This window comes from Spermophilus citellus, assembly GCF_964194105.1.
Source record: "Spermophilus citellus genome assembly, chromosome: 4".
Classification (NCBI taxonomy): Eukaryota; Metazoa; Chordata; class Mammalia; order Rodentia; family Sciuridae; genus Spermophilus; species Spermophilus citellus.
In genome coordinates, this window is record NC_138185.1 from 104,639,882 (window position 1) to 104,660,058 (window position 20,177).

The 20,177-nt window shown below is 42.6% G+C and overlaps 1 protein-coding gene across 1 annotated transcript in view; it reads right to left on the bottom strand.

Moving 5' to 3' along the window:
- Positions 1–8,621: 8,621 nt before the first annotated feature.
- The window catches only part of ETFA (electron transfer flavoprotein subunit alpha), a 74,504-nt gene continuing 62,948 nt past the window's right edge, over positions 8,622–20,177 (bottom strand). The window contains exons 10-12 of the mRNA XM_081290129.1: positions 19,429–19,494; positions 15,600–15,680; positions 8,622–8,864 (exon numbers count right to left, since the gene is read on the bottom strand). Coding sequence (XP_081146255.1) covers positions 8,826–8,864; positions 15,600–15,680; positions 19,429–19,494 — 186 coding nt within the window. The 3' untranslated portion in view covers positions 8,622–8,825. The remainder of the gene's footprint in view (positions 8,865–15,599; positions 15,681–19,428; positions 19,495–20,177) is intronic.

Below are 20,177 nucleotides of genomic sequence, written 5' to 3' on the forward strand. Positions count from 1 at the left end.
CACCTTCCTGTGGATGTCTGAAAACCTCATAGTGACAGAAACTTTTAAAGGGGGATTTTAAAAGAATAAGAATACCAGAATTAGCTTTTTTATTTTTGTGATTTATGAAAGTGATTTTTATGCAGTAGTTTAAACACTGAGATGTAAAATTGACCACTTCCAGAAAATGTGAACAGGGAATTTTGAATTGCCTCCCTGACTTAGAGTCAGGCGTCAAACCATTGAAAACAAATGGGAATGGCAGGGGGATGGGGCAGGACAGCACTGCGGGCAGGGGAGCAGCGGGGTGTCGGGAGGGCTGCTTGGGCTCCAGAGAAGTCTGTGCAGGAAGAGGATGATGTGAGCAGGGAGGGAAGGAGCCCTGTGAGGGACACCCTGGGGAGACCGGTGGAACAGTGAGGAAAGCCTCAAGGTCAGGCTGGGTTGACCTTCATCCTTAGAGAAAGGACTGCCAGCAGAGGAGTGACCAGGGGGACCAGGGAGGGGCCAAAGCAGGGCAGAGTCTAGAGGGATCACAGGGTTCACAGGAGCTTCACAGGGGCAGGAGGATGAAGGCCACGGGCAGCTGGGACATCAGAGAGACGGGACTAGTCTTGGCACCCTCTGGATGCGGAGTGAGGGGAAGGGAAGTGGCCAAGGGAGGAGAAGCCACCAAGGCCAGTCTGCAGTGTCTCAGACTGGGCTGTTGGGATTACCCTGAGGGCTCAGAGGAGGATGCCTCAGACGGAAAGCATGCCACTCTTTCCTCTGCTGTGTTGGTTTTGTTTTTGTTTTTGTTTTTGTTTTGGTGGCACTGGGAATAGACCCAGAGTCTCCTTCTTGCTAGGCAATGCTCTAATGCTGAGCTGCAGCTCCAGCCCCAGCCTCCAAGGCAGTTCTTTCTGCAAACTTGCCTACCTTCCTTCCTGGTGGAGGGTGGGGGCCAGGCCTATCTTATCCCATCCCTCTGCAGGTCCTGGGGTGGGTCCTGAGGGCCTGGAGTGCACCAGATGAAGGTAAAAGCTGAGGCTTTCACAGCTCCCCCGAGGGCTGTAGCCCAGAGTTACAGCCGGTGGCAGCTGGGGGCTGGAGGAGATGGGGCCCGAGCACTCCCTGGGAGGCTTGCTGCCCTGGAAATGGCTTCTCTGCTCATCCACCCTTTCAGAGAGCCCAGGCTGGGAACCCCAGGGAGCTGTCTGGGGCTCTCCCAGAAGGGAAGAGGGCCTGGGTACCAATTGCAGGAAACAGAAGGCTGGTAACAATAATGGCTCCCATTAACTCATTCCCATGGTGACGGGTGCTATTTTCCCTGCTTTGCAAGGAAGTAAACTGAGGCACCACCAAATGATTAAGCAATTTGCCCATGTACACACAGCTAACTAATGGTTGTAGGAATTAAACCCAGGTCTCTCTGGGTGAGGGGCCATGCTGGATATGGTCAATCAAACCTGGTGCCATCTGGAAAGCCAGAGATAAAAATCAGGACTCCAGCTCTGTAACCCTGCAGCCACCTCCAGAACCAGCCCCCAGGCTCAGCCTTGCCACTGGCACCCCAAGAGCTAGACCCATGACCAGGGGGACACCCTGACATGCTAAACCTGGGAGCAAGGACAGCAAGACTCAGAGCCATAGTTCAGGTGGCAGCCCCAGGGAGCTGGCTGGAGGCACACAGCCTTGGCCCAAAGTCCACCCAGGATGGGGAGCTGTAGGCCTTTGTTAAAGGGAACAACTTAGCCCTCCCCGGCTGTGAGCCAGGCCTCCAACCCAAAGCTTGGTTTTTCAGGTCAAGTCATACAGACCAGGGGATTGAAAGAAGCTGCTTACAGACCCTGTGTGGTTTGAAGCTAGTGGCCTGGAATTCTATTCGTTTTGGAGGGTGCTGGTTCCATCCACCCGACCTGCGTCAGGAACTCCTTCTCAAGCTCCCCCAGGGCAGCGTCTGACTGCAGCCACAGTCAGCAGACCAAGGCTCCTGTCCTGTTGCCATTTGCTGATCTCTAAAGAGTTAAGGCCCTCCGTTCCCGGAACTGTTGAGAACCCCAATGAGAGAGATCCAAACCCTCAATACGTTGTACCCACCCAACACTTGTGTAGGTTTGCTTAACAAAGACACCCCAAAATTCTGGGGGCTGAACAAGTCAAACCCGAATTTTGAATGGACATCTCAGGGTTGGAGAGAAGTCTGGTCCCCTGCCTCCCACCCAATCAGGTGCTTACCCAGGGTGTGCCACAGCCTGGCACCTGCATTCTTAGCCCAGCCCCCTTTCTGCCTTGCTCTGTGGCTCCAAGCAAGTCCGTGGAGCTGCTTCTTCCCTCTGCACAACAAGAATAATAACTCCTGTGCACCCGCCCCTGAGAGGGTGGCTGGGATGACTAATGACATAATGGAAGGGAAAGCCCTCTGAGAACGTTTCAAGGGAGACACGAACCGAAGGCATCCTTATAAATAATAGATGCCCGGGGTGCTTTCCTGCCAGTGCACATTCAGCACTTCTGGGGCAGATGCCCAGGAGATGTGCGGTTATTTCATTTGTTGCCACTGATAGTTTGGTATGGGGAGGACGGTAGTGGGAGGGATGTGTGCCCTGCCCCTTCCAGAACGGCAGGCCCTGAGCTCATCCCACCATACACCCCCATTTGTTCCCCTGTAAACAGTACCTTGAAGTCACCAGAGCCAGGCAAGAGAGCACGATTGTTCCCCACACAGGAGGCCCATTACCTGCCTTCATCTCCCTTTTCTAGGACTGGCCCAAACCTACAAATCCCCCATATTAACCAACGTGTAGGAAATCATAACTATTCTGAAGTTTTTTCTCTACTGCTAAAAAGTTTGGTATTGTCTCCTGGTGAATATTTAATTTAATTATCAAAAGAAAATGATGGAACATTCGCTGCTAATTTACGGCAAGCTACCAAAGAGACAGCGCTGACATAATTTTATGCAGAGCCCCAGGCTGCAGCACAGGGGAGCAGGCTGCCTATTCATCCTGAAACAAGCAAATGAAATTGACTACCCCGGAGATCAATCAAGTCATTAAACACTGTGATGAATGTGGCAGAATTCTTCAGTGCCTGAGATTTACAGGGCACCTTTCACGGAGCACTCTAGGAGCCTCCTCAACATCAATTTAGACCCCATAACTAGGAGGACTCACTTCCACCTTCACTGCTTAAAGAAGGGGCGGGGGCCATGTGAGGTGGCCCACACCCATAATCCTAGCTGCTCTGGAGGCTGAGACAGGAGGATTCCAAGTCTGAGGCCAGCCTGGGCAACTTAGCAGGTCCCTCCCTGTATACCCCAGTTACATACTGGGGGTGTAGCTAGTAGAAGAGCACTTGTCTATCATCGAGAAGGCCCCGAGTTCAATCCCCAGTATGGGCCATACTCAGTGCCCCAAGAGGGAGCCAACATCAGGCCTGGACCCACAATGCAGTGCAAAGACAGCTACTTCCTGAGTAAGGAGTGGCTCAGAATGGAGAGGGTCAAAGTAGAAGGGGACTCAGGAACGAGGGTCCAACACCTACACTTCCCAGAGAAAGAACTTGAGTTGGTCATGCTTTTAGGAACTTCTGTGCTTTGCCATGCTGGGCCTTCTGCCTGGGATGCATTTTCATCTGGTTGATTTTGACAGCCGTTCTGGCCGTGGCTATGCTGCTACACCTTGGTCCCTAAACTTCAGCCCACCCCAGCTCAGCTGGAATAGGAAGTCCTCTGTGCTTCCATAGAGGACTCAGGATGTGGCATGTGGTTGGCAGCAGATTTAGCAGATGCTTTAAACTATACAGGCTTTAGTTTCCTGTCTGCCAGGTGGGAATCAACACTACACATTGTTAAAGCCATTATATTAAATGAGAGCCTGTATATAAAGGGCTGAGCACAGCATCTTGGGCATAAAAAGCTCTAAAAAATGACTATTATTCCCTCCATCCACCCAGGCTGTATGAGATCTGCCTGCACATTCACAAGTTAAGGCTTAAAGATTACCTAGTTCAAGTCACCATTTCACACATGAAGAGAATGAAACCTGAAAAGAGACGGAAGGAGGCCAGGATGCCTCTGAGGCAGTACAAGAGGCAGGATGAGAACCCAAGTGTTCTGGTGACCAGCTCAAGGCTCCCATGAAGCCCCACACTGGGAAAGGATCATGAGCTCACAGAGAGCCCTCAGAAGGGAGCAGCAACCTGCCTTGATCCACATGACCCGTTATGGGTGGTGAAGCCGGGGCCGGGCAGCCTCCAAGGACCTCCTTCTCACACTGCAGATGCCACACAAGTGCGTGCCAGTAAATCCTAAGTCCACCATTGCTCCTTGCTTCTAGTGACAAGCTTGCTGCTTTGAGGCAATGCACACCAAACAACGGAGCCCTGGAGAAGCTGGGGTGTGGAGAGACAGCCAGGGATGGGGAAAAGGCCAAATCCCCCAGAGCTGGAGACCAGTGGGGGCCCACAGCTCCTCCAGCACCTCTGGTCATTACCCCTTAGGCCCACTTCTTCATCTACAGAGTAGGGGTGGTGACACTCACTTTGGAGATCTTTTTTTTTTTTTTAATAAAGGCACATAATATACCCAACACATAGGGAATTCCTAGTAAGTAACATTTGCTAAAAATTTTGGTTTGTTCCAATTCTACTACCTGCTCTGTGCCCTGAAGAAAACTGCTTCCTTGCCTCAGTACCTGATCTGAATATTTCCTCTTCTCCACCCACCACTGGGATTCCATTCATAAAAGTGCTTTGTACACTAAGGATTATCTGGAAGTCTTCTTCATTTGGGCTCCCTGCAAAAATTAAAGAACCCGAGGGCCACGTGAAATTGAAGCAGTGTATCATCCTCTGTGGACTTTTCACAAGGTTATCAGCCAAGCCTCTGGCTACCAAATCCATCTGTGACCATCAATAGGGTTCTCTAGGTTCCCCAGGTTCTTCAACCCACCTTTCCATAGACCACAACAAAACCTCTAGTCAGAGTCAGCGTGAAAAGCAGCCAAGCCGACCATCCCTTTCAGAGGGAGAACATAAAGTGCATTTATGGCTGGGCTTCCAGCCTCCAGCCCAGCCCAGACACACCCATGCTCTAGAGGGAGAGCTCTGCTCTCTGCAAACCTCACCCACAACGCTGGACCCACTTCCACGGGTTCCAGAGGCCCATCTGTAGCCCAAGAGGTTTTAGTCAAACCCATTCAGGACATAAGCTAAAGGATTCCTGCAAGAGCCTCCTAGGTGTGCCTCCACCTTCTCCTCCTTCACCATTGTCCTGAGTATACCACCAGGGTAGGTACTCCTCTAGATGAGTCCACCAGGCGACCAGCACACTGGTTTCATTAAAGAGGTTTGTGGCATAAAAGTTAACTAGTGAGATCAAAATAAAACACACAGACTCAATTACCTTTTTCTATGACCAGGTCCGAGACAGCTCTCACCTCTCTGGCTCACACCTCGAACCACCCAGTAGGGCAGCAAAGCTTACTCAGGGCTAGCAGGAGAGAGAGAGAGAGAGAGCACGCCAGGGAGTGGCCTTTTATTGGGGAACAAGAAATTCAGGGGAAAATTCCATCCAATGAAGGTCGAGGGGGGCAGCATTCCAAGGTCAGGGTCAGTGATTGGCCTCAGGGTCAGTGGTCATCACACCCCCACACGGACAGGCTCTCGCACCTGGAGAGGGTGGGGAAAGCTCCAACACAGTTTGGCCAGAGTGCCTCACACCCAATCCGGGAGGTGCCCAATCACGTGCGAGAATGGCTTCCCACAGATGAGGTTAAGGGCCTTCTCAAAAACTGTCAATGGCTCCCTATTGCCAGGGAGTGCTTCTTAAGACTTGCTCAGGTGGCAGGGCCTCAGAAAGCTTGCAGCTCTTTGTGGAACACTCACTATACTGACATATTTAACTCTGCCATGCAAACAAGGATCTAGCAGAAGGTATTTTTAAGTATTCCACAAAGTCACCCATATGTCCATAAGACAAAACAAGAGCTGTGAAGGGCCAGGGGCTGCTGACCTTTGTTAATATCAGCTGCCCTTTGTCCATTCACTTTGGGATCTGCTCACACTCCAAAGGAGACAAGGGGTAGCAGAGTTTAAAATTATGCAAGACTTAAGATGGGTACATTTTGATGAACTTTTCTTAAAAATCAGGGAAAGATGTCTGTGGTATGACTTTCATTTTACCATCACTGGTCCTGCTTCTGAAATGCAGTGTACCTTGAGGACAACATCTGAGAAACACTGATCTATGAGGAAAAATGCCTCCTCAGCCTGTCAGTCAATGTCCTCTACAAACTGGTCTCAACCATCACTCCCAACCAACACCCGATTGCCACGTTTCTGCCCTTCACTGCCTTGAGTACCATGTGAGCTCTCAGTTAAGTTTCCACTTCTACCCACTCCCCCGCATTCTTCCATACATGAGGAAGGGCCATGCCCACCCACAAAGGGAGCGCTCTCTGTATGTACTGTTCACACCGAGGACCTGCAGGAACAGACAGTTTGATTTCCAATAAAACAGAGAAAAAGTGCCTCAAATTGCACCTTCTGGGATATATGAATTTCAACAATTTGCCCCCCCCATGACTGACTTTAAAAAAAAGCAACTTTATTTTGATTATCTATTTTTATGTGGTGCTGAGGATCTAACCCAGTGCCTCAAACATGCTAGAAACATGCTAGGCAAGCACTTACCACTGAGCTACAACCACAGCCCCCCATGACTGACTTTTTAAATTTTTCTTAATTGTCAATTGATCTTTAATTTTATTTACTTATTTATATGTGGTGCTGAGGATTGAACTCAGGGCTTCACACATGCCAGGCAAGCACTCTACCACTGAGCCACAAGCCCAGCCCCCCATGACTGACTTTTGAAGGTACAATCTAACTGGGCACTGAGAGAACTTTCAAGTTGCGTGAAATCCTGCTGGTGAGACCATCCCAGAACACTGTCTCTCCTTTTCTACCAGGGTCCCAAATATACTCCACACACTTGGCAGAAAGCACTGGTGCTCTTTACCTGAGGTTACCATGCAGCAAGTCTCCCTGTCTCTTGAGAGGAGGTGAGGGAGAATCACACCCTAACAAAGTCACCACAATGGAGCCAGACTTCCTGGTTCACATTCTGGGTCATTTTTAGGCTGTCTGAATTTGGGTGAGTTATATAATCTCTCTGAGCCCCAGCTTCCTCATCTGTAAAACAGGGTAGTCATAGCATCTAACTTATACAGTGCTACTGAGGATGAAGGGGCAGCACATGTGTGAAGAGCCAGAACAGCACCTGGCACATGGCAACCACTACAAAGCTTTGTAGTGCATGGTGATGTTTCAGTTAGTGACAGATGGCATGTATGACAGGGGTATCATAAGATTACAACAGAGCCGAAAAATCCCTATCACATGGGATACCACAGTACAACATGCTACTCATGTGTTTGGGTGATGCTGGTGGAAAGAAATCTATTGTGCTGCACCGTATAAAAGCTACACATGTGGTGACATACACTAGGTGTGTGCTAGGCTAGGGCATCTAGGTGTGTGAGTGCACGCTAGCAGAGTCACACAAAGATGAATCAACACCACCTTTCTCAGAACTTACCCCTTCATTAGGTGACACGACTGTTCTTAATGCTCTGATGATGATAATGAACTGTATGTAGTAAATGCTGGTTCACTGAACAGCTGCTTGGGGCTGGGATGGACAGGGCAGCCATGACAACAGTGAGCAACAGGGAGAGGGACCGACCAGCTCAACTTGCAGGCATGGAACCAGCCGAAGGCACCGCCCAGGATGCTCCTCCCTGAGCCAGCACAACTTCTACTGGGGCTGCTTCTTAACTGCCATGTTTCCCATCTCTCCTGCTCCCTGATGACAGTTCTCTTTATTCTATTTGCCAGTCAACTCCTGGTCTTTCTACGACTTCATATAGCTGTCCACATTTTTCTGCAGACCTGGCCAAAGGCTCACCTGCCCCTGTCCTTATACCTGCACTCCACTAGCTTGTAGCCCCTGCCACACCAGGTTTGGGCTGTGCCCCAGGGCAGCAGAGAGTGCCAGAGGTGACCACACAGGCTGGTTCCCGGGCCTGGCTGCTTTCTCAAGAGCGCGAAGGAGGCCACCAGGAGCGCAGAGGAAAGAGCAAAGCATTCTCTGAGCAGGATTTTAAACATTTATAATAATATCAAACTATCTGTTTGCATAAGAGGTCATGCTTTCAAAGCAGCCCCTCCTCCACTTGTCCTCCTTTACAGACATAAGTCATAAAAACTGAAAAAATCTTAAAATGAATTGGAAAATTATATTTATCTTAAGCCGACTAAATACATTCAACAAGGTCAGATTTAAGTCAGGTCTGCTTTTGTCACATTAGCAATGGTTTCTGAAGACTGGGGTATGTTTAGGGTAATACTCCTGCTTTGTAGCCAGCTTTTAAACTCTGGGTTTACCAACCTCATTCCTTTCTCCTATGAGATACGTCCTTCCATAATTACATTATATTGATCAGGCTGGTGGGAACTTTCATGTTTAGAATCTGCCTGAAACAAAGCACTCCATGAACAAGACAGGTGAAGGAAAAATGGTAAGTGGACTTTCACTCCCTTTCTTCTCTTTCTTTAAGAAGTTGCGCATGTCTCTGATAGTAGCTTTAAAGCTGTAGTTAAGGCTTTATTACAGATTTTATTACAGAATTAGAAAATTTCAAAAAATAATTATTTGGAACTACACATAATTAAAAAGAAATATAATAATAGTCCCATAAAAAGCATCTGGCTGCTGTTAAATTTTTTCATCAAATTGTAAATTTCTGTGATTTCAGTTGAATACTCTGACATAGTGTTCCTTCTTGACACATGAGCATGATTCATTTTTTCTTCAATAGTTCAGTCATTTCAGGAACCACCTGCAAAAACAAATAAACAAAAAAAGCAGTAATAAGCAATTAGAGCCTTCACTGTGACAGAGCCCCAGCTCTTGGCAGCTCGTGGAGGCCACCAGAAAAGGTCCAACACTCATTACCCTAGGTACATGTATGATGACATGAATGGTGTGACTACTTTGTGTACAATCAGAGACAGAAAAATTGTGCTTCATTTGTGTACTATGAACTGAAATGCATTCTGCTGTCATATATAACAAATTAGAACAAATTAAAAAATTAATTTTAAAAAATTTTAAAAGAGTACAACACTGAGTATCAAGTGCCACTCCCCACTCACCGCGGGAGAGTACAAACCCCTGAGCTGGCAACGCCCAGGGCCCACACACTCATGCCTAGGAGCCTTTCTGACACAACCACAACCACAGTGCTGTTCTAATTTAAAAAAATTTTTTGGCTGGGAATTGAACCCAGGGGCACTCTACCACTGAACTACATCTCCAGCCCTTTTATTATTATTATTATTATTTTTGCTTTGTTGCTGAGGTTGGTGTCAAACTTACAATTCTCCTGCCTCAGCCTCCTGAATAGCTGAGATTATAGGGGAACCTCTGTATCTGGTGTATTTTTTACCTTCTTGTTTTTCCCCACATTCTTCCTACCCTTACTTCATTCACCACTTCCCTTCAAAGTCCACACCAAAGTCACCGTCTTAGTCAGGACTCCTGCCAATATCCTCTAGCACTTACTCGCTCATTGTTCATTTATTCATTCATACTTATTTCCTAAACATTTCAGTTGCTTTCTGAGCACATTACTATCATGTGGCACATAAATAAATGCACACCTGTAATCCCAGCAACTCAGGAGGCTGAGGCAGAGGATCGTAAAATCAATGCCAGCCTCAGCAACTTAGCAAGGCTCTGGGCAACCTAGCAAGACCCTGTCTCAAGATAAAAAATAAAAATGGGCTGGGGGTGTGGCTCAATGGTAAAATGCCCCTGGGTTAATAGAAATTACAGCAAAGGGAAACTGACTGAGTTGATTCCTATTTTTAAAATTATTAATTACTAATCCTTAGTCTTGGCAGTTCAGTAACTACTAGCACTCCCAGTCTGGAGCTGCTTTGTAATGGCTTGGACAACAGAGCGAACTGTACGTGGGAACTGCAGGGGAATGCCACACAGACATTCTGAACACCAGCCCAGCCACTTGTGTAAAATATCAATTACCCAGTCTTGCAAGGGGCTGTCGGCTGCCCTAGCTCACAAAGATCCCAGTTGAACTTGCCACTGATGAATATAGCCTCTCAATTATTTAAGAGAGCTACATTTCCATTAGGTGGAAATAATGTGTTCGTACAAAATTTATTAAGGAAATTGTCGACATGTTGTTTCTTCCGAATGTCACTTTGTCTCCAGCCTATTAAAAGGCCCATGTTTACCATGGAGCCAGCAGGCATTTGCTCAGGGGTGGCATTAAGTGCTGGCACCGCTTCTCCTGGCTTTCCTCAGTGGAGGGACCATGAGCTCATGCCAGTCACACAGATGACATGCTAACTGAGCCTCATGTGGGATCAATGTTTTTCGCAAAAAAATAGGCTAGAGCCCAACTTATTTCCCCAGGAGGTGAAACATTAATTTGGATTAGAATACACATTTTTTTTTGTTGTTGTTCTGGGGATTGAACTCAGGGGCATTTGACCACTGAGCCATATCCCCAGCCCTATTTTTCATTTATTTAGAAACAGGGTCTGACTGAGTTGCTTAGTGCCTTGCTATTACTGAGGCTGGTTTTGAATTCATGATCCTCCTGCCTCAGCCTCCTAAGTCGATAGAATTACAGATGTGTGCCACTGAACATAGGTAGAATACACAATTTTTAAAGACCTTATAGAGGGGCTGGGGTTGTGGCTCAGAGGAAGAGTATGCGTGAGGCACTGGGTTCAATCCTCAGCACCACATAAAAATAAAATAAAGGTATTGTGTCCACCTATAACTAAAAAATAAATTTAAAAAAAAAGAAAAAGACCTTATAGAATGTCCCACCACCACATTCCCCACAAAAGGGTTGAGGGGACTTTCTCTTTCCATCATTACACTTTTTAAATTATACCAACCTCAAATTTTCCAAGGACACCAAACAATGCCTTATTTAGGGAAAAGAAATATTTTAACTTAGGTTCACTGAGTGTCTAATGCACTGGGCATCTGAAAGTCTAGATTCTTTTTCCTCTTTTATTTTTATTTTTTAATATTACAGAGGCAGGTCACTACTCACTAAAATCAAAGAGGCAACTTAATTTAAGTTTATTCAATGGGGACTGAATAGACCCTTCAACAGAGGACAAATGGATATCCATAAGCAAAAAGAATAAAACTGGGCCCCAACCTCACATCATATAAAAAAACAGTTAAAATGGACCAATAATCTAAATATTTGAGCTAAAGCTTTAAATCTCTTTGAAGAAAGTACAGGGTAAATAGTCATTACTTTTGATTTGGCAATGGATCCTTAAATGTAACTGTAAAAGTACAAGCAACAAAAGAAAAAATAGCTAACTTGAACATTGTCAAAATGACAACTATACATTCAACAACTGAAAAAATCTATTAAACGAGAGAAAATATTTGAAAATCACATATCTGGTAATGATTTAGTATTCAGAAAATATAAAGAGCTCCTTCAAGTCAACAAATAAAAAGATATACCCAACTAAATAATGGATAAAGGACTCAGGGATGTAGCTCAAGTGCAAGGCCCTGGGTTTGATCCTTAGTACTGGGGGGGCAGGGAGGTGGGGACCTTAGACATTTCTTCAAAGACATATAAATGGCCAATAAGCGTAACATCATTAGACATTTGGGAAATGTAAATCAAAACTACAACTTGAGATATTACTTCATACCTACTAGGATGGCTATAATCTAAAAATAGAAAATAACAAGTGTTGGTAAAGATGTGGCAAAACTGGAACAGCTGTACACTGCTAGTAGTAAAGTAATGTGAAATGGTGTAATCTCTATGGTAGGCAAATCAGAGGTCCTTCAAAAAGTTAAACATAGTTGGGAGCATGGTGACATACACGTATAATTCCAGCAACTTGGAAGGCTGAGATAGGAGGATGGCAAGTTTGAGGCCAGCCTGGGCAACTTAGTAAGATCCTCTCTCGAAAAAAAAAAAAAAAATCCACAAAAAAACAAAAACCCCACCAAAACCCTAAACATAGAATTACCCTATGATCCAGCAATTCTACTCCTAGAGATACACCCAAGGGAACTGAAAACAGGCACTTGAACAGAAACTTTTCACTACATCAGATCAGGAAAAAGTTTCTTAGATATAATTGTTGGAGTGCAGGTGACCAAAAAAAAAAAAAAAAGATGAGTTGGACTTCATCAAAGTTTAAAATGTTTATGTCATAAAGAATGTGAGGACAACTCAACAAATGGGAGAAATGCTTATGTTTAGAAATCATTTAGCTGATAAGAAACTTGTTTCCAGCATATGTAAAGAACCCTTACAACTCAAGAACAAAAGGACAATGCAATTTAAAAATGGGCAAAGAATCTGAATAGACATTTCTACAAAGAAAACAAACCAAGTGGCCTATAAGCACAGGAAAAGAAGTTCAACATCACTAGCCACGAGAGAAAAGGAGCTCAAAACTACAGTGAGATACCACTTCTGTCTCTCTCTCCCTCTCTCTCTCTCTCATTCACACACATACACATACACACACATACACAGCTACAATCAAAAAGACAGACAATAATAAGTGTTGGCAAGTATATGGGAAAAAATGGAGTCTTTATATATATTTTATTGGAATGTAAAATGGTAGAACTATTCTGAAAAGAGTTTGGCAGTTAATATACAGTTACCATGTGTGACCCAGCAATTCTATTTCTTCTATACATATACCCCAAAGGAAAAAATGCATGCACAAAATCTTATACACAAATGTTTATAGCAGCATTATCCATAATAGCCAAAAGTAGAAACAACTGAAATATCCACCAAATGATGAATGGACAAAATGTGGCATATCCATATGATGGATATTATTTGGCAAAAAAAAGAAATTACTGACACATGCTAGCACACAGACGAACCTTGAAAACTTATGTGAAGTGAAAGAAGTCAGCCAAAAAAGGCCACATAGTATATGATGCCATTTATATGAAATGTCTAGGACTGGCAAATCTACAGAGACAGAAAGTAAATTAATGGTTGCCCAGAATTGGAGAGATTATGGGAATAGGTATTGTGGGTATGGGATTTCTTTTCAGTGTGATAAAAAAATGTACTGGAATTAGATAGTAGTTTGGGATTTCTTTTCAGTGTGATAAAAAAATGTACTGGAATTAGATAGTAGTTTGCATAACTCTGTGAATATACTAAAAACCACTCATTCATTTTTAAAAAGTGAATCTTATCACATGTGAATTATATCTCAGTAAAGCTGTTATATTAAAAGCAAAGTCAGGTAGTACACTATGCCCCCTCACTCTAACTCCTTTTATATTATTTTTATTGAGCACCTACTATGTACCTGGATGGAAGAGAATATAATCAGGTAGGCTAATATTTATCACAGACTGTATTGGGTACTATATAATCTCATTTAATCTTTCTTACAATCTTTAAGGTGGGCAGTGTAGTATCTGTGTTACAAAGGAGGAAACTGACATTTAGTGAGATTAACTAACCTGGCCAAGATAATTTATCTAGTATGAGACCAACAGAGAATTTGAATTGAAGCTCTTAATCTCCGTATCATATACTTCTCATATTTTATGAAGGGGTATGAAACCTGTCCTTTCTAATTCCTGATTATTGAAGGGTGAAGTAAAACAGTAAATACAAAAGAATAAAATATTATGCATACTAATTTTTATTCTTTATATGGTTACATTTGGTGAGCTAAATATCACCTCAGAAATTATTAGTCTAATAACTGTTAATTATTAATTATTAGTCTAATACTTGTTACATATGATAGTCTGCAATTTAAAATTTTTACACAAAATTAACTCTAGATCCTCTTTGGCTGGGCTTGGTTGTGTGTGCCTCTAATCCCAGTGACTTGGGAGGTTGAGGCAGGAGGATCATAATTTTGCACCAATGTTAGTAATTTAGACAGACAGTTTCAAAACAAAGTTTAAAAGGGAAGAGTAGTAGAGTATGCTTGGGTTCAATTCCCAATACCGCCAAGAAAAAGAAGCACATACCTGGCTGGTTTTATTTGTGTAGTAGTAAATGAGACTCTGTACTTAAAGCAGTATTTTAATATGTTCATAGTCATTAACTTGTTTTTTTTTTTTCCAACCTTCATTGTAAGGGCTGGGTAACTTCTCTACCTTTGTATTAATCCAAAACATCTTAACTGCATTTCAGAACTTCTGAGGGTCAGGGATGTGGCTCAGTGGTAGGTAGATCTTGCTTAGCATGAGGCCCTGGGTTCAATCCCCAGTACCACAAAACAAAAATAGAAAGAACTTCTGAGCAGCATGGGGTGGTTGCTGCCTTCATACAATGCTAGCCAAACCCAAGTAAGGTGCTGTCTTGGTCCCAACAGTCTCTCTCTAGTCAAATGTGGGTCTCTTACAACACCAAAAAGAGCTTGAAAAGAGCTTGAGAACCTGAGGATGGAAATCCAGTTGTGGAAAGTTTCAAGGTCCCTGTTCACTTTGCTGTCTTAGGACTTTCTTTCATTTGAGATATCTGAGTTCACAGACTTTCTCTTTCCTTTTTCTCTCTCTCCTGCTAAAACTGAGGGCTGCTTTTAATGCAGGAGGCAGGGTCCAGTGCCATTCCCTCAACAACTGCTAAAAATACGCTCCTGCCCCAAGGCAGATATCCATCCACTGGATGAACACTGATAATTTCCAACTGTTAGACACTTCATCTATTTATCATGTAAGCCCCCCACGAGAGCTGCAATACATAGTGCACTGGCAGACAGAAAAACACCTTTAAATAAGCAAAATCACTTACAAATGTATTGAAATATCCTCTTGTAGAAAACAAAAGGCAACCATAGCAGATGCCTATTTGCAAACATGTCAATATGGTACATGGTCAGGGTTTAGAAAATTTCATTTCACTTTTAAATAATAGAAATATTTACCCCTCTATTCACACCATAGTAAGAACTAAATTCTTGCTACTTGAACAAATAGCTTAATGATTAAAGTATCTTTTTCTTGTGGGAAAGCAAATACAGAGGTGATGACAGGGTAAGAGGAAAGCTCAGAAGTGAAGAGAGTGAGGAGCGGGAAGGAAGTGCTCTCCCTAAGCTTGTTACATGTGGAAGGTTTTACCCTCAAACACAGCAAGCAAAGCTCTCCTGATATGCTGGCCTCAAGCGCCTGCTCTTCCCCTGAAAGGCTCCACCACTCTCAGCAACCCTGAGTGAGTGGCCTTGATGGTCTTTCTTCAGGGTGGCTGCCAAATACAATTCGAGGTGATGGCGACTCCAGTCACTTTGAGTTGTGTGCTAAGTGAGATGCCGAGAGCCATGTGGATATTCTAAAGACAATTTGGACTCCTTAAGGGGACAGTTATAGTGCCCTATATTAACAACACATATTTATTTGGGCAACTTAACTTTAAGTAGAGGAAAAAACTGTGTGATATATTAATAGTATGTACACAAACACAGAGTCTTTGTTTAATAGCTTCATCCCTCACCAACTCTAAGAGATTCTTAGATGACAATCTGGACAACAGTAATTTCTCTCAAGTCCATCTTACCTTAAATAAATCTGCAACTATTCCATAATCTGCAACTTGGAAAATTGGAGCTTCTGGGTCTTTGTTGATAGCCACAATTGTCTATGAAATAAAAACAAAGCATTTGGTTTTTATCAAGAAAACATACCACACAGATTGGTGGTTCTATTTTTCACTTCCCTCTTACAACATACTAACATTCTTAAAATGTCTATCAAATAATATGAATTTGATGCTTCTATGCCAATATTATAAATGTATTAGAAGTTTCTGGGTTGCATGATAGTAAAATTATCTCATACTCACCACTAGTTTGTCTCAATATAAAGAGTTTAAAAGTAACTGTTTTTAAAAAAAGTTTTAAGTTGTTGATGGACCTTTATTTTATTCATTTATTCATATGTGATGCTGAGAATTGAACCCAGTGCCTGACACATGCAAGGAAAGCGCTCTACTGAGCCACAATCCCAGGCCTAAAATCAATATTTATTTACAAAGTTCTTTTTGTGTGAAAAATAGTGTTTGGTTTTGGGTTAAAAAAGGGTAGCAAGTGTACACCCAAATTCACAGCCATTGTAGTTCAAACTATTTTGTCCTCCATATAGTCTGTCCCATTTATTACTTTAAATTATTATCATTGGTCTGTTATGAGAATAAAAAGCTACTCTTGGGGCTGGGGTTGTGGCTCAATGGTAGAGTGTTTGCCTTGCATGCATGAGGTACTGGATCCGATCCTCAGCATCACATAAATGTAAAAATATTAAGAAAAAAAAAGCTAACTATCTTGTCAACCTGTTATTAAAGAAGAATTTTAGGGGCTGGGGATGTGGCTCAGGCGGTAGCGCGCTCGCCTGGCATGCGTGCGGCCCGGGTTCGATCCTCAGCACCACATACCAACGAAGATGTTGTGTCCGCCGAGAACTAAGAAAAAAATAAATAAATATTAAAATTCTCTCTCTCTGTCCCCCTCTCTCTCTCACTCTCTCTTTAAAAAAAAAAAAAAAGAATTTTAAAAAATTAAGTCCTTATGTATGCAAAAAATAAATGTCATAAAACAAGCAAATTGCTGTATCTCTTACAAACTTGTCAAACACTTCTCACACTTCTTATAAATGTATTCTTAAAAATGAAAGGTGGGGGCTGGAGATGTGGCTCAAGCGGTAGCGCGCTCGCCTGGCATGCGTGCGGCCCGGGTTTGATCCTCAGCACCACATACAAACAAAGATGTTGTGTCCGCCGAAAACTAAAAAAATAAATATTAAAAAAAAAAAAAATGAAAGGTGATGTGAGATTATTAACAGTGAAGTAAGAGGAAGTAATTCAACAGCTGGGGATATAACTCAGTTGGTAGGGTGCTTGCCTTGCATGTACAAGGCCCTGGGTTCAATCCCCAGCACTGTAAACAAACAAACAAAAAAAGTAGTAGTAATTTGGTATTCCCCATGGATCCTTCTAAGACCACTGCAAGTTTTTAAAATTAGAGTTCTGACTCAAATATGGTATTATTTTAATAGATATCAGAATAATTCAAATCTCTAGAAGTAAAGCTTTAACCTATTAGTGCACCTTGAAAACCACTAGTATCAATATATTAAGTATTTTGATATAGTCTGACCTAAAATACAGGCTACATGTAATTCCCTAAGCAGGGCTCCTCAAAGGGATGGGCAGAATATGCCAGAATATCTGAGACTGAAGCACAGGATAGTCCAGGCAATGGCTAATCAAGAGATAATGGTGTTTCAGATAAATCTCAAATTCAAAGTCATAAGGACAAATACTTAAAATCACAGGCACTGATTTTCACTTAAGTGTTTCTCTTCTGGGAATGTATAGCCAGCTTCACAGCTATAAGCAGAGATTTATTTAATTAGTAATGGCTAACGATTCTCCTGGAAGTCACCTACTCAAAAAACTCCACAGTTTAATCATCTGAAAGCTTTTTAATCCCACTAAACAAAAGTTATTCTAAAAGAGCACTTAATTGTGGAAAAGAATCACTATGGTGACTTAAGGAAAAAGATGTGGATTGCTTATCATTTTTCAGATTACTAAAATGATATTGCTGAATTATCAACTGTAAACAACTATGATAAAGTCTTGCTTGTGTCTAAGAGCTTTCAACAGTTCCTTATAAATTCAAGCTCTTCTTCCAAACAGTTTTTAAATGCACATATCATATTCAACCATATTATTATGTATATAGTTAAAAAGTGCTTTTATTACATTGACCCATTTGATGTAACAGTCAAATCTCGAATTCTTTCAATAAACCATGATGATAATTAAAATTGCAGCTTATATTAGGCAATGCGACTGCTAGATTTAAGCCATTCTAATACCCCATTTTAGAACCTAACCAAAATAACAACTAGAAATCATCTGTCTCCCACAAAAGAAAGTGACAACAGGGACTGTCTTTGTCATTTAACTATCCCTAGCATCTATTACAAGGGATATAGTTAATAAATATTTGTTGACTGGATGGAAACAAAGTCTTAGCTGAACTTTATTCTCATGGATTGTCCCCCAACATGGGTCTCCTTACTTCAACTGTTCTCTATTTGTTTTGCATATACTATTGTTTGTTTATTTCACAATCTAGCCCTGTTGGCATGGGAAGAGAATTTTTACCAGGATCTTCTTGGCATGTAGAATTTTTATTTTAGGGAAACAGAATTCTAGATCTGTCTGAACTGGTCTACCTGAAGATATATTTTAAAGCTGCTGGTATACAAGTTTTTTTTTAAATGCATAAATCACATTTTTCCCTATTGGCACTGATGTTTTCAGAGCTTAGTAAAGAAACCTGCCATCCAACTGTGAAATCTGACTGGTTTTGGACCAATTCATTTAGAAGCTACAAAGAGGTAGTGCATGCATTTCTTCAAGTCAGAAGTTAAGCCTGTTAAAAGTTTTATTATCTTTTATATCAAGCTTCCATCTGAATGGATAAATGCAGTAGTGTCAGAGGCATCTCCGACTTCATGAAAGATAAGTTCATAATTCAAACTGTACATTGTTATGCATGAATTAATGTGTCATATTCTGAAATATATGTTCACAGAGTCATTACACAGGACTTTCAGAAGTAGTCCATGCAGTGAGTTAAAATCAAGTGTTCTGTCTCACAGCACACTTTTGGTAATTACTGAGGTATTAAAATAGCCAGACACTCCAACCCAAAATGTGCCAGTCACATTGTTTGGTAATAACCCAGAAGAGGGACTCTCCTGACATATGAGAGTAGAACAATTAGGGGACAGACTGAAGGGACAAAGAGAGATTCAGGGATGATGACTTCACAAACCACTGAGATGGCCAGAACCTCATCAGGCTATTGAAGCCTAATGTTTTCTACACATAGAACCTCAGAGCTGAGGGCTGGGAATATAGCTCAGTTGGCAGAGTGCTTGCCTTGCATGCACAAGGCCCTGGGTTCGATCCTCAGCACCAAAAAAAGAATGTCAGAGCTGAAGAGGATGCTCATGGCCATCACCTGACACTTGTGTTCTGAGGCCCAGACAGGACATGCCATGTAGGAAGCTAGTGGTGGAGCCCCCACTGGGGCCAGGCACCCCCATGACAAAGCACTGACCGTCCTGCCAGCAGAACATCTTCAGGCGGTAAACAGTGGCTTCTATTTTGTTCAGTCCCAGCTTAAGTGATAACTACACACACTGAAACTACACGGAAATGCAGTGAAACCTAAACATGGGACTGAGGATGTGGCTCAGTGGCAGAGCGCTTGCCTGGCGTGCAGTAGGCTGTGGGTTTAATCCCCAGACCCACAAGGAAAAAAAAAGTGAAAATTTTTTCTCAAAGCACCATAGTTATTATTTACAATTACCTTGCTGTCTTTCATCCCAGCTAAATGTTGGATAGCTCCAGATATTCCGACAGCAATATACAGCTCCTGAAGCAAGAGACCATATTATTAATGCATATTTATATTATACCATACCTCCCAAAGTGTTTGTCATGAGAAATTTTTAGGCAAAAGATATGTTAAGTAAAATAGATGCAATATGCATTACTTAAATTATGCTTTCCCTTTTCCCTAATCTTAACCCAGTTATTTTTTTCCAATGAATTCCTATAGCAGTGGTGGTATAATAATAGGTTCATGAATAATAAGAATTGTTAAGTATTTACTATGTACCAAACACTGTGCTAAGCATCTTACAGCAACTGTCTTAATCTCACAAAAATCTTCTTGTTACCTGTGGCACTCATTTAGATATTACAGCGCAGCATAGGTGCTGAATCGTCCCATCCACAATATGTACACATTGTATATTAACATATGCATGCTATATTCAAATATATTAAAATAGGTTTTGATTTAGCTGTCTGCCTTCTCTGAGAGTATTTGTGAAAATGGTAATTAGGTTAGCCTATCCCAAAAAACCAAATGCTGAATGTTTCCTTTGATTTAAGGAGGCTGATTCATAGTGGGGTAGGGAGGGGGAGCATGGGAGGAACAGAAGAACTCTAGATAGGGCAGGAAGGGAGGGGGCATGGGGTTAGAAATGATGGTGGAATGTGATGGACATTATTATCCAAAGTACATGGATGAAGACACGAATTGATGTGAAT